Source organism: Cyprinodon tularosa, unplaced genomic scaffold, assembly GCF_016077235.1.
Source record: "Cyprinodon tularosa strain WSP-4 unplaced genomic scaffold, ASM1607723v1 ctg663, whole genome shotgun sequence".
NCBI classification, from domain to species: Eukaryota; Metazoa; Chordata; class Actinopteri; order Cyprinodontiformes; family Cyprinodontidae; genus Cyprinodon; species Cyprinodon tularosa.
In genome coordinates this window covers 515,777-535,362 of record NW_024039411.1, presented here as the reverse complement: position 1 = coordinate 535,362, position 19,586 = coordinate 515,777, and the positions used below count along the sequence as shown (strand labels likewise).

The 19,586-nt window shown below is 39.9% G+C and overlaps 1 protein-coding gene across 1 annotated transcript; it reads right to left on the bottom strand.

Moving 5' to 3' along the window:
• Positions 1–235: 235 nt before the first annotated feature.
• Positions 236–19,195, bottom strand: LOC119771289 (plexin-C1-like). Its single transcript, XM_038267146.1, has 16 exons — positions 18,277–19,195; positions 18,007–18,202; positions 7,797–7,931; positions 7,619–7,719; positions 7,437–7,542; positions 7,196–7,358; positions 7,009–7,111; positions 5,749–5,824; positions 5,539–5,580; positions 5,306–5,439; positions 4,083–4,262; positions 2,450–2,558; positions 2,111–2,287; positions 1,865–2,026; positions 629–728; positions 236–310 (listed from the first exon to the last, which is right to left on the bottom strand). Exons 1-16 carry the CDS (start codon positions 18,789–18,791, stop codon positions 252–254), a joined length of 2,358 nt encoding a protein of 785 aa, XP_038123074.1. The 5' UTR covers positions 18,792–19,195; the 3' UTR covers positions 236–251.
• Between the last annotated feature and the right edge of the window lie 391 nt (positions 19,196–19,586).

Sequence of the window (19,586 nt, the reverse complement as noted above, 5' to 3'; positions counted from 1 at the left end):
AGCAAAATGTTACAAACCTCAATGCAAATTTTCTTGCTTTGCCAAGTAGACTGCTATGAAAACTCTCCTTTATTTAAAAAAAAAGATATAAAGGGATTTCTTGGTAGGAAGCAGGTGTGATAAATTCAGCGTGGAATTCCTCTACATACAGAACTACAGACATTTCATTAGTACAAATCATGAGTACCAATCATTGGAAAAATGCAGAAAATACTCGTTTTACTGAAATTTTACTTGAAACAGTCAGGTGATCAGAGATGGTTTGTCTCAGCAGTGAGTTTCTTATTCCACCAGCAAATTTTCACCAGAACTGAAAGAAAAACCTTTTCTGAGTAAAAACAACAATCTTGAGTATTATAACAGATTAAATTAAAATATCCTTCACAATATTTCTATCACTTGACTGCTGGAAGTGTGATATGACATGACATTCATGCAGGGGCAGATTTACAAGTAGGGAAAACTAGCCAGTTACAAAGGGCCCCAAGTTCCTGGGGGCCCCATAAATCTGCCCCTGCATTTATGACTTTAACATTCTTGTTGATAATGCAGAGAAAAGGAGTTTAGTATTTTGTGGAATCAGGTAGTGAATTATAGTCTTTCAGTCATTCTCATTCATGATACCTACCAGCAATAATGCAGGGTATTAGCAAGAGCCGCATGATCAGAAGGATTCGATGTAAAAAAGACAACTCCCACAGGTTTATTGTTTTGCCTCCATACTGGATCTTAAAAGATAAACAGAATCATTTAAACAGACTTCAAGCTGGAGTTATAATCAGAGAAAAAAACAACAACTAAGAAATAATAAAACTCTTGTATCTCGGAAATGTAATTTATAACAAACAGTAGGTACGTTTTGAGATGATTTGGATTTTTACTTGAGTAAAGTATTTTACTTGAAATTCTCCCAATTATCCGAATTTCAATGAATTTTTCTTTAATTGTACTTCATGCTATAGTTCTAATATAGTTTACAGTACCTAGAGTAGAGCACATCGAATCCTGCAGGTCATCCTTTATCAATGAAAGTTCATAAAGTATTATATTTGATTTTATTCTAAATGGGACTTATTGGTTCTAGTTTGATTTAACTATACTTCCTATTAGAATACCAACAAAAATAATGTTCTTAACGTTGATATTTTTATTTAAACAAGCTTTAAAACAAAGTCATTAAAGCCTATAAGTGATGTGTTTCACAATCAAAGTTTTTCATATGAAATTTTAGCTTTTAGTGAATTTTCCTAAAGGAAAAGTCCGATCATATGCAGAATATGAATATGCAGTCACAGATCTGATGCTGTGCATTCCCCTGGACCAACGAGAAGCTGTCTAAGAAGGAATCCTTATAACTAACCTGGTTAGGAGTCGTCAGAGATTGATCGGTGACATTGCACGCCAACCCACCTCTTCAGAAACTCTAAGATTGTCCTCAAACTCTGAGAAGGTTAGTGAACCAGAATTCAACATTGGAAACATTGCCCTCTGTCTGGTCCCTCAACTGTCCAATCTCCTTCCAGAAGTTCCAGTTGCTGACTCTGGTGAATCCTTCCCAACCTGCAGCAATGAACTGTTTAAATGCTAATTGCTGCACCGGGTTTATTTCTGGGTCTGCCATTTTCTCCTCATTCCACCTGAATCTAACACCTGAGCCATAAACAGTAATCTTCCCCCAGGGAACCTGGAGGAAGTCCCTACAATGTAGCATTTTAACAGAAAAATGTCCCCACCATGTAGGAAAAACAAGTTTTAACTAGACATGGCAGATAGCAGGTGACTGATTCCAGATTAATTTTGTCATGGTTTGGCAGTTATCATCTTAAACTATGCCAAATATGGAGAAGCATAAATTTAGATTTACCTTTATCTGGTTAAAGTTCTGCAGTCCTTCCATCACACAGATGAAACTTTCTGTCTCATTGCTGCTTTGTTTGGATATTTCGATGCACTGGTGTTGCTTTTCACCTTGAATCACCCAAACCTCCAACTCTTCTGGTTTCATCTCCAGCTTATCTGCCTCTTTCTGAAATACAAAAAGCAGTTTCACCTTTAATAATCTAATATCCAGATGTTTAAGTGAAAAAATATGTGGCATAAATTGTCTTACTTGGATAGTGATGCGGATATCCTTGCCTTCCCTCACAGCTGTGTAGCTGGTGAACTTTGGGTCAGGATAGTAAACTATTTCTTTTTTACATTTCAATGACTGATTGGCTACTTTCAGAAACACGGGGCTATGCAACATCCCAGCATTTGTTTCTGAGGGAGTTTCATAAATGAGATTCTGAAACATAAATAAAAACATCGCCAGTTTGGGATTAAAGAATCTGAACAGTTCTTGTGACACATTGAGCTTCACTTTATTAGCAAACCTCTCATACAAACGATTACATGCCTCCTCATGAAACAATGTTTTCTGTTTGGTTAATCATATATCTGTAGTTACCTGAAAGCTGCTTTTCCTTAAAGGTATGACTTTCTGCTGGGTGTATTTGTGTGTGATCCCCTCCACCAAGTCTAAGTTCGTCCCAATAAGGGTGAGCTTCCTCTTCCCACTGTAGAACACAAATAGACAGTGAGAGCAGAGGAAAGAGGGACTTTTCCTAACTTCTCATTCTAGGTATTTTAGTACTGAATATAATGTTACCCACCAAACACTTTTATTTACTTATATACTGCTGTGAAAATATCTTTACCAGCTTGGAAATGTGTTTTAGAATTTTTTGGTATAGCTAGTAACATCAAAGATTAAATCAATTAATGGACAAAATACCAGAACCAATTTACCCTTGTGTGAACAAGTAACTGCAATCAAAACCCAGAAACTGGTTGAGGCACACAACAGTCAAACATTTATGATATTGAAGTAGCTATTTTTAATATCATCAGAGAAAAAAAAAATCAAAACTCCTCTAAGTAGATTAGTTTTGATAGCATTAAAGTTTTATTCAAGCATGTTTAAGGTTAACACCACCATGCCTTAGTCAGATTAATGCTGCTTTCCATTTCGCAAAACAACAATGCTTTGTGCGGAGAGCTCTCCATGCAAAGCATTATGGGATTTGCTGTCACAGTGGCCCGCTGTCGCATAACTAATAACAAAGATGCCGCAGGCACCCCGCGGTGGAGGAGGAGTTACATGACCAACGGGGAGCAAAAAGCAGTGGTCTGAACGGTCAGTTAAATGAGTTCACTATAAAGTTCACTATATAGTCCCCACCTCTAATAGTTATGGAGGGATTTAGGGCGAACGTTTGGACACAGTAAGATTCTATGAGCAATGAGAACAGCAACTTTTAAATGTGCATGAGGAGAAATGGGATCATGCATGCTCTCACAAGCGCATTTTTTATAAGTGGATAGGGCGGTTCTTTTGAAAGATATTGCAAAATTCCTTCAAAATACCTTTAAAAAAGGTGGAAAAACTATGATTAAAAAACCCCTGAATAAATAAAGCCAGTAGCGCTCATTCAGTAGATCAAGGTGCAGGGTTGAATAGCTTGCAATATGTGTACAGAAAAGCTCAAAGCAGCTGATCTTTATAAATGTTGACAATGCTTTTATTCCTCCAAGATGATAACTCAGTCAAAGATCTAAACATTAAAGCAAAAAGAGAAGCTTCATTTGCAGAGATGTGACAAACCACAACATGAGGAACAGCTTTTTGTAAGACGGAGGGAGGGACAGAAACATCTAATAATGCTGTGGAGAGCAAGTGTGCAGCCTTCTCTACATACAGAGAAAAACTATGAATCCATATTTTGACTTGGAAGCAGCTAAACGTTCTATTACATAAAAAATCTAACACATCTCAGTTCCCCCTTAAACCAGGGGTAAAGGTCAAACCATTTCAATAAATGCTCTGATAAAGACTAGCTTTGTGACGGTTGAGTTACTTCTGGTTTACAAGTTAAGTTGGTCCAATATAAGATTAGTGTGTTAACATTTTAATAGGTAAAAGTTTAGATTTATGCAACTGTAAATAAATTATGTTCACATCTGACAACATGTCAGTGCATAGTGTTCTACTGCTTCTGGAATTGGTGAAGGTAAATATTTTGTTTTGAAAATTTAAATACCTCGCCCAGGTGCTTGGTGGTACAATATCTCTGCAGACTGGTGATGACTGATACGTTATTGTAAGATGGCCATGGCAGCTTCCATCCGGTAGTAGGACACAGACTTTGAACATGCCTTTCTTTTCTGTACTGGGAATGTGGAACATCAGACTTGACCCACTGTTGCTCAACACAGGAGATCTGAGGAGAAAGCACAGGGAACCAGAGAGAGAAAAACTGTTAAAACCATAAACATGGATGAGAGCCAACATTGAAACACAGCCATAAAACTGACCAAAGTACATCATATGTCTCTGAAATAGGAGACGTTACTTCAGCTTGTGTTTTTCTTGCATATCTAATCATGGGTCTTAAAAGGAAATAGAAGACCTTTCCCGCACAACAGATAGTCTACAAGTGGAGGACAATCAAATCAAACACCAGTAAGCCCAGCTTTGGCTGTCAAAGCGAGTTCAACCCAAGAGTCTCCAAAAACAATAGCAAAAATGCTCTTGCTAGACTTCAGCCTCTGTCTCAAAGAAAATAACACATTAGCGCATGTTTTTCAAACATGGGTCGGCCCGCTAACAATCAGTATTTGGCTCCCTTCCCATTGGCAAAAAAAGCTTGCTCTAACCCTTCGCTGGTAGCTGCATATCTGGTGACACCATTGAGTTGGGTTAGCGTTGATGATGTCACCAGTCTGACAGAAATCAGGAAAGTAACCATGGGCGGTTTCTCAATGCACAAGAACGCGAGTACGGACTCATGTTCTCGCCAAGTATGTTCTTGACAAGAACACAGGAAAGTCTGGACTCTGGGAGAACGCGGCATAAATATGGGTCAACTGGAACATAAGCATACTGATGACATCACCAAACGCTCAGTTCATCTGGAGCTGCATTTCATCTCATGTTATTGATAGTTTCTAGATCAGAGGTCACGGATTAGCGGACATCCGTCCAGATCCGGACCCACCTGCTGGTTATTTCGGACCCAACCTGATTGAAAACATTTATAAATTACCACATCTTGTCTGATGACAGTGTCTAACTGCTTCTCCTGAAGTAAATTCTGTAACAGATTATAAATAAAAATGTTGTTAATGGTTGTTGCTTTTCTTTATTCGGACCCCGCTGATTTTTAATTGGTTACCCCAGGTATAGCAGGTGCTTTTGCAAAAACCAAACAACACAGCGGAAGAACAACGTCATTTTGGCAGCAGTAAAGTACAGAACGACCACTCCTTTGTATCACAGCCCATGTTGTCCTGAATCCTGACTCTGGTCACATCTCTGAGGTTATGACCTGACAGCACAGCATGATTTCTGCCATAGAAAGACACAACGCTGGGAGAAATGGAGGAGATCTCTGGTTTCTAAGGGGAACACAGAAAATACAGCTGTTACTCATTATATATGACTAATATTCAAAGTTTATAAAGTGAGCACATAGATCAGCAAAAATTAGAACTCACAAAAAAGTCTTTCCCAAACTCCATGTTTTCACAAATGCTTTCCTTCAGGAAGAAAGAGGTGAAAAAATGTCCTGTGAGGCTGTTATTAGTCCAGTTTAATAAATTCAAGACTTAAAAAGTAGGAAAAAAAGGTTTATTTAACATACAAAACATACAAAATGGGACTCTATGTTTATTTTAACCAAGCATTAATAAATTGTTCATCAATACCTTCTGGATTGGATCACTGCCCCAGGAGCAGCGGTTCTGTCTCCATCCACAGCCGGCTCTGATACATCGCTGACACCTGAAGAGAAAACAGTCACAGAAGTAAAACATTATGATACATTATTTTTGAAATACCAAGGTTCTAACACTCAGTCAGTGATTATATTGTAAGACGCACTAATCCAGTTCATTGAGTGAAGAATGAAGCTTCTCAGACTGTTTCTTTTTAGGTGCAGCAGAAAGCAGATTAATTTACCAACCAGTCATTGTCAGATTTAAATACCAGCTCTAACATCTTTTTTTAGGGAAATACTGGAGTTAAATCAAATAGTTTGATTGTGGGATTATATCAGATGTAATTGTGATTTATGTTTTTTTCTTGAATGTTAGTAAGGTTAAATATTAAAGTGTGCCGGTTTTTCTTGCTAAATAATGGTGATTAGTGAGAAGCTATTGTTCCATTCTTTATGCTGAGATGTAGGGAAAGGAAGTAGGTTTGAAAAGGAGTTTCCTCCCTAGGTTAGATAAGTGGGAAACATAGATAAACAGGTCCTTATTGTGTTTAAGATCCTCACGTCCTGTCTCTGGTGTGAACGAAAAACAGCTGTCTGAAATGTTTATCTGAACATATATTTATGTCTTTTGATCAAGTGTTTCTCTTGGAAAGACTCAATGTTTGTGTGTCAGGAGTCTTTATAATGCAAAGGTGGGGCAGGACCTAGTCAGAATCACACAGGGAGCTATCTTTAGCTGTTCTCTGTCGTTCTCCTCTGCAAAGCGGAATAAAACTTTTTCTTCCTTGCAAATCATCTCCCGGTGCTAATTTTTACTCCAAATAATTATCCCATATTTCCTGTTTCCTTTCTAAAACCAAATGCTCCTATGATTCTCTGTTAGCTCTAACATTGTCTAAGCTAAGTCTGGCCTAGAAAGTCTGGTCCGCCAGACTGACAGACAACAACACTGGAAGATAGAGTATAAAGGCCTAAAAACATTGGATTGAAACGATGCTTTACAGTACTGATGCTATGAACACTGATCACCAAAGATAATCATCAAACTCTGATTAATAATGTCTATATTATCCAGGTCTATGCACAGTATTAAACATTAATACAGCAGCTGTTCTAAGACATCTCTTTGGTAGACATCTAGTCTTTAGCTCGTCTTACCATAGCTTTGCAGGTATAATATTATGTAGATTTCTACAGAAACGTTTAACTTCCTACTTAAATTAGTTTCTTAATACATAAAGAAACTTACAGGTGAAAACTTGCTTCCCCAGTGATATTTGAACAGTTGGATATCTTTATTTGGTCTGCCAGGATTGTTCCTCCAAGTCTGATGTTTATATCGACATGAAGATCTGTAAATCCAAAAAAATAAGGCATTTTAATAAGACTCTCAGTATCTAGAACAAAACATTAAAAGACTGCCTGACCGTCATGACCATCAGTTGGAAGAGAGTCCTTTAGAATGCAGGTGCATTGTGGGTACTGTGGTTGTGGTCCAGTTTCTTTACAAAGTTTGGTGGAAGATGTAGAGAACTGACAGGCAAAGTTATACTGAACCACCTGCTTCAGGGTCAGATGTGTCTGAATGCTTAGTTTGATCTGAGAGAAGAAGAAATAAAGTAGACGAATAACTGGCGGTTCCATCTGAACACAGTTAGTAATGTATTTATAGCCCACCTCTCCTGTGGAGTCCTGCATAACTATGTGAGAAACTATCTTCTGCTTGGATTCATCAGGGATGGAAAACCACTCTCCATCTTTGCAGTCTCCTTCAAATTTACATCTGAAAAATTTTTAAAGTGTCATCACCAAGTTCAGATCTGTCTGAAGGATTCAGCAGCAGGTGACGTTTCTCTGACCTTCCTTCAGTCAAACACCAGACACAGAATGGATCCTGAGCAGAAAGACAGTCCTTCACATGTTGGTGAGCGCCGCAGTTTGACACCGGAACATGCTTCACCTGGAACAGAGCACCATGTTTCAGACACACCTTAACATTCAACACAGAGAAACGTCCCATGAAAAACTCCAATCTACCTGGTTTTTGAACGCCACATACACATGTTTCTGATCCACGGGATCCAGATGGATTTTAGGAAACACTCTGTTGTCTCCACTGGTTCTGTAGAGGATCTTTGGACAGGCGGGCTGATAGTTCCTGTCTACTGCAAGCTAACAACAACAAAATAATGTAGGTGACAGTTACAGCATTTACCGTAGTTAAGAAATTGATGGATGGATGGATGGATGGATGGACGGACGGACGGACGGACGGACGGACGGACGCAGACTTTTGGACATGTAACCAGGAGACAACTGCTAACGCATTCCATGTATGTCCCACATCTTCATCACTGATAAAGAATCAACACAACTGCAATCTACACAGTTCAACCACAATGGGAGATTAGACACTTCAAACTGTAAACTAAAATTAAGCAAACCTTCATTATAATCACTGAGATCTCAATCCTCGATGTTTATAGACATAAAACAATAAAAATAGATGATGTAATGGAAAATGAAAAAAGTCATAAAACAGTAGAACAATGGAATTTCTTTTGAAATAAAGTGCAAATAAATGTCAATAACAAAGTTATTGTTGAAAGTAGACCACAAGGAGCTCAGTTTGCAGAGAAAACAACCGACAAGTGAAGAATGTCCTTTGGTCAGATGAAAGAAAGAAATAAAAATGCTACATGAGGCCAAAAAAGCATGGGGGTGGTGGTATTATGCTATGGTAATGCTTGAAAGGGTTGACTATAATGTCTGTTTTAGCAGATGAAACTGTACAGGCCACAAGCTGATCAAGGTTATTTCCAGTGTCTGCTTACCTGCATTGCCTAACTACACCCACAGGAACACTCCGCTAATGACTCACACACAGATGGTGGCTGCAGACACAAGCATCAGTACTGCGCACGCAAAAGGACGCAGTTTTCTATTTTTCAGAACACCACTCATTGAATGATTAGGAGCATGTCCACATTAAGGTTTGTCTCTTGGAATGTGCATGGAGCTGAGTCCAAAGAGAAGAGATTAAAAATAGCTTATTAATTAAAGCTTTTGCAGGCAGACATCTCTTTACTACAGGAGACTCATCTGTCTGCAGCCGATGCTCTGACCATAGTAGGGTTTTGTGGAGTTAAGGCCAATTTATGCCTCTGATGCATATCCTCTGCTACCGTCAAATCTGCCTCTGTGCATGACCACGGCCCTCACGCAGAGGTTCTGCAACCTTTGTCACACACCTCAAAATAATCCTGAGTACACGTCAGATGGTCGCAAACCCGCGCAGACCTCAAGCGGAAGTGCGCAGACAAAAAGCAGCTATGATTGGTCCTTGGTATGCCTTTACAGTTGTTTGTGTGGTCGTTCTTCTCGATTCTGTGCCATTGAGGCGTGCCATTTTTAAAAACCGAGAAACAACTATATGGGAAAAATTACTCCCTCTATAATACATCTGAACCAAACAGGTTCTATTAAAGAAAGACACTCATCCACAAATATGAGCAGGTTAATTAATCTTATGAATTTTTCCACCATCAACAGGGTTGAAACTAGTGTTGCACCGATACCGATACCAGTATCTGGCAGGGCCCTGATCCAGCGCCAAAATGGAGGTATCGGTGAGTACCAACAAATAGGGCACCAACGCCATTTTGAGAGCCAAAAGTTTCTTCAACTTTTGTCACCCATTCCAGGTAGGCAATAAAAAGTTCTACTGGATTCACTTTGTTTTAGTCTTTTTCCTGCTTCACAAAGGAAGGCAGCAGCTTGACAAAACATGATGGCAATTATTTTACATCCAAGTAGGATGCAGGTCTTCAGATATACACACACATCAATTTCAAACAGATGGTATCAGTATTGGCCAATATTATACAGCCAGGTATTGGGTATCCGATCGGAGCCAAAAAATGGCATCAGCACAACACTAGTGGAAACTATAATATTGTCGAAAAAGCATTTGATCGAGTTAACAGGAAATTCCTGTTTGCAACCCTAAACAAATTTGGGTTCAGATCAAACTTCAATGACTGGATAAGGATACTATATAGTTCCCCAAATGCATGTGTTAAGAATAATCATTAAACTTTTCCAAGCTTTAGTCTACAGAGAGCGACCAGGCAGGGCTGCCCCAATGTACAGAGCATAAAATCAGTCTTTATGCAAATGATGTATTACTCTTCCTCCACATTCACAGGCATCTGTCAGTCGTATATATAAATCAGTTCTTAACACTTTCTGACTATTCTGTGAACTGGTCTAAGTCCACAGCTCTGTCTATTAACTGTAGCTTCCAGAATTGTTGGATTAATTCCACATGAGTTATTCTACTTTAATCATATTATTATGCTTACACACTGTGATCATATTATTATACTCACACATTTTGTTATCCTTATTTTACTTATATCATAAAGAGTGTTGAAATATTTTACTTGCTTGCTCTGTACTAATGTTTTAAGTCTGTGCAGACGGAGTGCAGATTGTGAGAGCTGGCTGCTGAAGGTCAGCCGGTTCAAGGAAAAGAACACGGGGAACTGCACGCACTAACACCGGAGAAAGGAGTGAAAGCTCTCCTTATCTTATGATACTGTATGATGTTATGCAGACTTCTGGTTCCGACTGGGTTTCACCCCCTCCTCCCTTTTAGCAGTCGGAACCACATTGTAGCCAGGGCGTTCCTTAATAAAGGCTTGGTAGAAGCGGAGACTGTTTCAGAGTGTTTTGGAGAATTGTAACTGAACAGTCTCTGATCACTCTCCTTGCAAGTAAATCATACTAAATTCTCTGTGTCTTTCTTTGTACAGGTTACTGAATAAAATGTTTGGTGTTTAAACCTAACATTAATTGGTCCTTCGAGCCGGATTGCAAGATACCCGACGACCCCCAGCAGGTGAGTGAGATCCAGATAAGCCTGCGGCCGCAGCTAACAGACCCTTTACGGGACTGGTCTCTCCCTTACAAGCTGGGGTCCGACGGTTTTTCGAGGACGCAGAGAATTGTGAGTAGTTTTTCTTTTAATAAGGAGTGAGTGAATTATTGGAAGAAAAATATATAAAAATATAAAAAATTTATAAAAATATAATAATATATATATAAAAAAAAAAAAAAAAGATAGAAGTGAAGGACAGCGAAGTCCTCTCAGTGTGGGATAACGAGATTCCCTTTTGTACTAAAACCCTGACAATTCTAGACTATCAGGTAAAATAGAAATTTTAAAACAGTTAAAGTCCGCGGGAGGGCAGGCTCCCCTAGTTTGTAAGGGCAGGCTCCCCGAGTGGTAAACTAGTTAAATTCTGCGTAGGATGGCGGCGTCCTCTGTGTTAAAAATAAAGTAAAAGTTAACTGCGCAGTGTGTATGTGAGTGTGTGTGTGAAAGGAAATATAGATATCACTAGATATCTGTATTTCATACCAAAAAGACAAGGGTTAAATGGTGAGCTTTTGTGGATGTTTGTAGACAAGAAAACTCCACCTGTAAAGGTTGAAGTGAGTTTTACCACAAAAAGTAGTTGATCACCATCTTGTCTGAAGCCCCAGTGTTTAGAACACACCAGGTGTTGAAAACCCACTGGGCCCAAATTTAGTTCAAAATGGGAAAAAGGGCAAAGTAAAGAAAAACAGAAGTTATTAGAGAAACTCCAGTGCAAAGATTGGAAAGCAGTTGAAAATGATGACCCATCGGCGGTAGAGCCGTTGTGTTACTGGATAAAAAACTACGGTTTTAATGGCAAATTGAGCACCACAAACATTAAAGAATTGCAACAAAAAATAAAAACAAAAAGCAAAAATAAAGACACTTTGATGGCAAAAGAAGGTTACATGCAAACCATGGTCTGGATGAAATTAGCAGGACAGAGAGAAGAGGGAAAGCGTAGAGTTAAGAGAGAGAGAGGAGAGACAAAGAAAAGCAGTAGAAGGAATTCCCTCTCCAAAGAAGGATGTGGAAGAATGTGTAATTCAAGAATGGGTAAATCGTCACCACATAGAGATGAGTGGTGCAACACTCCAAAAGTATATAAATCACGCCCTGCATGCAGAGAAAGTCATAAAAAGTAAAAAGAATCACAATAAAGAATCCACTGTGTTTTATCAGGAGGAAGAGGACACTGTGTTTTATCAGCAGTCCAGAGGTAGGGGCCGAGGCAGAGGCCGAGGCCGTGGAAGGGGAAGAGGTTTTGGATCACGCTCAACTGATAATTCCAGAGCGTGTTGGTCATGTGGGAAAGGAGGCCACATGGCTAGAGATTGTCGAAAAACCCACAAAATGCAGGAAGCTCAGCATGACTAGATGAGCAACCATTTTCTATTAGAGAGATAGAGGGTGAAAATATGGATGTCTTAAACCTAGAAGATTTGTTTTTTAAAAGAAAAATATAGACCAGAAAAAGTTCTGATGGTCCAGGGCACTCCTGTTAAATTTTGTGTGATACAGAAGCCTGCAGAACCACAATAAAAGAACCCATACCCTTGCACATACCCATCGTAAAGATGATTTAACTGTAGGTCCATATTCAGCATTATTACAGCAAGCACAAGCAGCTGCACAAGCAGCTTTACAGCAAGACCCAAATGAACTTGGTGCTGCTGCTGCTTCTGCCCCAGTCTTGCCAGCTCCTAAAGTTGAGAATCCACCAGCTTATTCTCCTATGCCCAGCACCTCCACAAGGGTTACCCGTTCTGGGGGACCTGTGGGGGCTTGGTCAAAAGATATGGGGGGAGGCTTAATCTCCCCACTGCCAGCCCCTGAACCCAAACCTGAAATTGAGTGTTTCCTTTAATTGAGCTGCCAAATCCTTTGGCGGGTCAGGGGCCAGCTGAAAATCAATTTTTTCCTGTCATGATGGTCTATAGGCAGGGGCGGATTTAGGAAATTTGGGGCCCTGGGCATGGATGGGCAGGGGGCCCCCTGACAAGAAAACCTATAAAACAGTCCCATTCTACAGATAGAGAAATGTTAATAAAATAGACATTCATTATTTGTTCTAGGTTTAGTCCCTCTCTTCTTGTTCCTTTTTCCTCTCTATTTATCAGCCTTCTGATGGCATTTTAGCAAAAGCATTTTTATCAAAAACATAATTAATATGCACAAATAAGGATTAGTTGTATTAACAATACATGTGAATAGCACCCCAACAGTTTTCCTGTGTGACAGTGGTGCATGCAGAACAACTGTTAAACAACATATTCCAGGTGCTGGCCAAGGACCTGAGACTGTCATAGTCCGATCAGCTCAAGGTCATTTAAAGGCTGTGCAGGAGATCCAGCTTGTGTGGTTGAGAGACCCTGAAGGACTCTCCTGCCGGCTGTCTGTACTGACTTTACCTGAATGTCCAGTTAACCTCTTAGGCAGGGATGCTCTAGCCATGCTTTGCTTAGATAGAGGCTGGGCATCCCACATTACCATTACACTCTGGACTTTCCCAACAAACCTCCTTTAAACATCGGAGAAGCGCTGCTTCAGGAGGGAAGACAGTCTGTTCGAATTGTACAGCAGTCCATGGACCCGAATGACCTACATATTACCATGTGGTACAAAGACTCTCCAGGTCCTGATAAAGACTATAAAAAACTTAATTGGATAAATAATAAAAAAAAAAAAAACTTTTGTAAAGCATGTCTAATATGTGCTAAACATAATCTTCAAGGAAATTTAAGACCTAAAAAAGATGCTTTCCCTAAACCTATTTATCCTTTCAATTCTGTTTGGTTATAATAGATTTGTTTTCTAAATGGATTGCAAGAAAGTGATAGTTAGATCAGATGAGTAATAAGTAAAATCACCTTCTTAATTATTCTCTGGAACCTTACCATACTGCTTAGCACTCTAGTAATTCTACTGTGGTACCTGTTATAGAATACACATTTGGTCTCCTTCACCGACCTTCAGAGGAAGTCCATCGTACAAAGGGGGTTGTATTTTTTAGCATACAACCATCTCAAACTGGTGAAGATTCAAAAACTCTGCCGAGAGGTCATAGGAAGTAGACCATTGTGTAAAAAGATTATCCATAGAACACTTTTTGAAGTTTGAACCTAGATGATGTTGCGATTATTCATATTAGTTTTGTCTTTAGCTCTAACTCAGGGCAAGGATTCTTGTTGCCCCCATGATCCAGTTATTTGTAAAAGGGACGTCTATCTCTGCTATAACTCTACTACAGTAATCAGTTTGGTGACTATTCCTTTTCAAACATTCTCGCAAAGATTTAAACATGACCCGGGAAATTGGCACGGTTATGATTTCTACCTATTTCCTCGCGTAGTTCAAAGAACTCATAACGGTTGGGGAGACGTATTTAGAACCACTGGACAGTGGAAAAAGGGATCGTATGGATGGACACCTTTAGCTAAGAAACTGATGAGTAGAATATCAGGGTTCACTGTTAACCATGCCTCCAAAGTTTTCACTATGACAATAAACTCCACAGCAGAACCCCTTGAGAAGGAAGGCTGTTCTTCCTCATTTCTATGTGCACGGTCTAGTGGAACCGATCCATGTTGGCCTTTGTATTTGTGCCCCGTAAATATTACACAAGAAGGAGATGAGATACAAGGGATTCTTACTTCTGCCCAAGGTGAACAGATAAAAATTCAAAATATTAATGGTCCGCTTAAAACAGATGAATTGTTTCAAGTCATCACTGGAATCTCTGGGCAAACAAACAACTGGCTTTTAATGGCAGAACAAGCAGCTAAAACAGTGTCTAATGATTGTCTTGTGTGTATGGGAGCTAGACCGCTGTTACGTGTGGTTCCTGCCACCATAACTCCTCAATGTCTTCTAAATATAATGAATTATACAGTCCCATCTGATAAATTGCACCTATTGGGATAACATCTATCCCCTGACCACAACTGGGAAAAAGAAACCAATCTTTTTGAAAAAAGTAGCTGTGGCAAATTTCACCTGTGTAAACAGGACCGGAGCGGGCCCGAAACTAGGCACACTAAATGAAACACAATGTGCAAGCATTTTACTGGTATCCACCTTTTTAACCTCAATCCCGCAGCGACATCTGGTGGTGGTGTGGAGATGACAAATTGTTTGACAGACTTCCATGTAACACCACTGGATTATGTGCTGCTGTCACCTTGATTTTACCTGTTTCTGTTACATCACTCACAACGGATGAATTGTTGACGACTGCAAACAGCATTTTACCTCACACAGAGCATACTAGAAGGAGGAGGGCATCTGAAAATGCATGGAGTGGAGATGACCCTACTTATATTGATAGCATTGGTGTACCCAGAGGTGTTCCTGATGAGTATAAACTAGCCAATCAAGTTTCTGCAGGATTTGAATCTTTCTTATGCTGGTGGTGTACTCTAAATAAAAATGTAGACAGAATCAACTACATCCATTATAACGTCCAGAGGCTGGGAAATAAAACAGAACAAGGCTTCTCCGCTGTCCATGAACAATTGTCAGCTACCTCTCTGATAGCTTTCCAGAACCGTATTGCTGTTGACATGTTGTTAGCTGAAAAAGGTGGTGTGTGCTCCATTTTTGGAGATCAGTGTTGCACCTTTATTCCCAACAACACCGCTGCTGATGGCAGCCTCACAAAAGCCCTTGAAGGCCTTCGCTCTCTTAACAGCAAAATGAAAGACCATTCTGGAGTTGACACAAAAATGTGGGATGGATTTGGAGACATTTTTGTTAAATACAAACAATTGGTGCTTTCTATTTTAATGTCTATAGCTGTATTTGCCGCCATCTTGACCTTATGTGGATGTTGTTGTATTCCATGTATTAGAGCGCTGCTAAATAGACTAATTACCACAGCAATACAACCCATGAAAGCAGAAATGTATGCCCTCATGCCCACTGAAAAATACCCATCTGATGATGAAGACAGCGAAGAGGATGAAATCTCTTTGCATTTTCCTGACTTTTATCCTAATTCCAATGACATTAACAGTAACCCACCAGTTTAAAGTACCTCTGAGTGTACCCTTTACAGCTAAAACATGATTTCATAGTTGAAAATCTGAAAAGAAGTAACTACTGAATGATAAAATAAATAGCTTAAAGTGAATAAACAGGGGGGAAATGTTGGATTAATCACACATGAGTTATTCTACTTTAATCATATTATTATGCTTACACACTGTGATCATATTATTATACTCACACATTTTGTTATCCTTATTTTACTTATATCATAAAGAGTGTTGAAATATTTTACTTGCTTGTTCTGTACTAATGTTTTAAGTCTGTGCAGACGGAGTGCAGATTGTGAGAGCTGGCTGCTGAAGGTCAGCCGGTTCAAGGAAAAGAACACGGGGAACTGCACGCACTAACACCGGAGAAAGGAGTGAAAGCTCTCCTTATCTTATGATACTGTATGATGTTATGCAGACTTCTGGTTCCGACTGGGTTTCACCCCCTCCTCCCTTTTAGCAGTCGGAACCACATTGTAGCCAGGGCGTTCCTTAATAAAGGCTTGGTAGAAGCGGAGACTGTTTCAGAGTGGTTTGGAGAATTGTAACTGAACAGTCTCTGATCACTCTCCTTGCAAGTAAATCATACTAAATTCTCTGTGTCTTTCTTTGTACAGGTTACTGAATAAAATGTTTGGTGTTTAAACCTAACAAGAATATACCAGGTATCACTTTGCAGTCAGGTAATATTAGATAGGGCATACACATTTCCTCTAGGCTCTCAGAGCTAACAGCACTAAATTATACACCTCTCAAAATGAGAGGATGACCTCATACGTTGGAAATCATCACCCATCTCACTCATGGGTAGAGTTGCTACCATAAGAATGATGCTACCTTACCAAAATCAATTACTTCTTGTCAATGCTCCCCATAAAACCACCTGCTACTTGGTTTTAAGTCACTAGATTCATGCATGCTTCTTGTGGAAAGACAAACCTCCATGTATCAGTTTAAAAACTCTTCAAAAGACCAAATACAGGGTTGGGTTAGCTATGCCAAATTCTTCTATGCAGCTACCGGGTGGACCTATGCAGCTATGCAGCTCGGGCTTCGGTCCTTGTCCCATGTCTGAGGGACTGGGGGGACGGAGTGCTGTTGCTCATAGCTCTTGAGGGGGCCACAGCCCTATGATCTTGGGTGGCTCTGTTGGGGGGCTTCCTTTGTCACTGTCTGGGTGGGGGCCCAGTTGTCTCCGTGGTCTTCCTGGTCTCTGTGGCAGCTGGTGGACTGGGTCTGAGGTCCTCTCTGCCCCCTCCAGATTGCTGGAGCAGGGCCGGTGGCGGCGTCCCCTATGCATGTCTGTTTGCAGGAGCTTCTACAGATTCTCTCTTAGGTTTGTCCAAATATGTTTTTGCTGCTTGTTTTTGTTTGGTTGCTTGTGACTCTTCTTAGTGTCTGTTTGCAGGAGCTTCTACAGGTTCTCTCTCGGGTTTGCCCACAGTGACCAGAGGAAATTTTTTGTCTTCTCTTTCTTTTTTCTGTCTCTTCCCCTGTCAGCTTTGGCCTTACTAATCTTACTTCTAAAATAAAAATAAATCTTAAATAAAGAAAGAAAAGGGTAAATAAACTTGTTGTAAGATGTTTTGACTTATCTTTACATCAGTTTTTGCAGTGTGAAAATGGGACTTTGGTCAGATAAAAGCAAAATGTTAGCAAAGAAACTGTTTTTCGCTAGAAAAAATAAATAAATAAAATGAAAACTAACTACACCCGCTGTGTAATTTCATTTATCCTATAAAGTGTTTCTGTTCTAACAAGGAGATTGATAACATTCCATGTAAAAGACACCACATTTTCTCCTTTAACTAATAGAGTCAAAGTAATTCATCAGTTTTACATTTCACTTTGATGTTGTAATGTGATGGAATTATTTATTTCCTCATATTTTGCTTTTCTACACACCTTGATGAGCTGTCCGTCTGTCGTTCCAATGAAGAAAACCATCCAGCCGTTCAGACTGAGCTCATGTGGTTCTTCCTAAAAAGCTTTGCCTTTGGTTTCAGGGCCACAGGTTCTGACTGAGAAACAGAGAAGATTGTTTTAACGTTGTAGAATGCTGGGTTTGAAAACTGTTGCAGCGATGGTGAAAACTGAACACAATAAAGTTTAGATACAATTAAAAAGGGTGATCCAAGAAGTCATGCGAGACTTTTATAGGCATAAAGCATCAAAACTGCCTCTTAAATATGATTTCAAATGATCTATTTGCAGAAACTATAAATGACTGCTGTATTTTCAGTCATTGAGGACTGAATACAAACATTAGTTAAATCCAGCAACCTACCGGCTTGTTTGATGAGTAATAGAAGTCTGGATCGGTGTCTGTTGTCCTGCTCTGATCAGGACTGATGTCAAACAGCAGCAGCTCAGTGTTGGTCTCTCCTTCATCCAAACTGAACACTCCGCTCCAAAGGACCTGCTGTCCTCCTGGGATGAGCGAGGAGGCCAGCAGTCTGCTGCCTTCACCTCCATCAGAGCTACTGAGAGTCGCTCCACCAAGAGACTTTAGAGTCTGAGCTTTACTGGTTTCAGCCTGAAGCCAAATCAGACGGACTGTTTCTGGATGGCGGTCAGGATGTATGTCTCAGTCTGAACTGAATCCTTCTTCACGTCCACCAGAAAGCTGACAGAACCTCTGCTTTTCCTCCAAGGTCCCACCAGGATGTGCTCTCTGTACACCAGCTTAGAGATGTCCCTCAGGTCCAGAACCTCACAGTAACCACAGCCTTTGTCTGTCGCACCGCAGACGATCAATGTCCCATTGTTCACAAAAGGTAATAAAATGTTTATGTTGAAAGTTGCATTCCAGGCATCATTTATTGAGACCCGATGAAACTCCTCTCTGTTCCGTTGACGCGGGTTCTTTAGGATCCCTCTTAGGCTCAGGCTGTGGATCAGAATCAGGTCGTGGCTCAGCTGGTAAAGCTTCTCCTCTGTAGAGATGTAAACAGAGTCATGGCTCACTGAGAGCTGCTGGAGGTCCCCTTCAAAACTGAAAGCTCTGTCCTCCTCCAGAGCCAGAGAAGGTTCTCCCCAGATGGAGCAAAGCAGAGCGAGCAGCAGGATCATCTTGCTTTGACTTCGGTCTCTGATTCTCTGCAGAGATGCAGAGAAAACCGCTGCAGCTCTGCTGAAAGGAGAAGTTCTGAAAGTGAAAGGAAATGAAACCGGAAATAAAAACACATCAAATGATCTATGAAGATTTTAATAACCATGTTTTACACAATTGAATTTATCTGATCAATTTTCTTCTTTATATGTAAGAAGCTCCTCTATAAAATGTCACTTGTTGACTGTTTGGACTTGGTATATTTACCCGTTTTAAATCAGCATTTTCAATTTTTATTCTCATCAATCTTTTGTTCCAGAATTAGAAAACACAATCCAGGCATTAAAGGCTGCCACGGCTCCAACTACTGTGACTTTATTATTTAATAATAAGTTACGGCCTAAACCATCTGAGCCCAAAGGTCTAACTAAGCAGCAGAGTCTGTTATCCCTGAAATAACAAATCAAAAACAACAAAATACAAACAAAAAAAAGGGAAAGAACTGTACATTTTTCAGGAGTTTTAATATAGTTTTTTGAGTTATAGTGCCTTCTAGAGTCCTGATGTTCTCAATATTGCCAAGCTTTTCATTTTCCTTTAGTCTCCATATTCTGTATTTATCCTACTGTTAGTGGTGTACGTAAACAGGATCTTCAAGGTGTAGTCAGTGGATGGAAAGGTGTTTATCCCTCCACCCTGAAAGCATAATGGCTGACTCATACCTAAACACTTAAACATCTGACCTCTGCAATGCCAAAGAAACCATAAGTTGGAAACTTACCACAGTGACCTTTGCAGCATCAGGTCATATGCTG

Bases quoted from the DNA above. Each gene is read 5' to 3' on its own strand.
- LOC119771289 (XM_038267146.1), bottom strand. From the start codon at position 18,791: ATGATCCTGCTGCTCGCTCTGCTTTGCTCCATCTGGGGAGAACCTTCT. The intron at 18,203-18,276 runs GTCCGTCTGATT...AGCGACTCTCAG, and splicing joins CTGACCGCCATCCAGAAACA to TAGCTCTGATGGAGGTGAAG. The intron at 7,359-7,436 runs GTGGGCTATAAA...TTCTTCTCTCAG, and splicing joins TGCAGGACTCCACAGGAGAG to ATCAAACTAAGCATTCAGAC.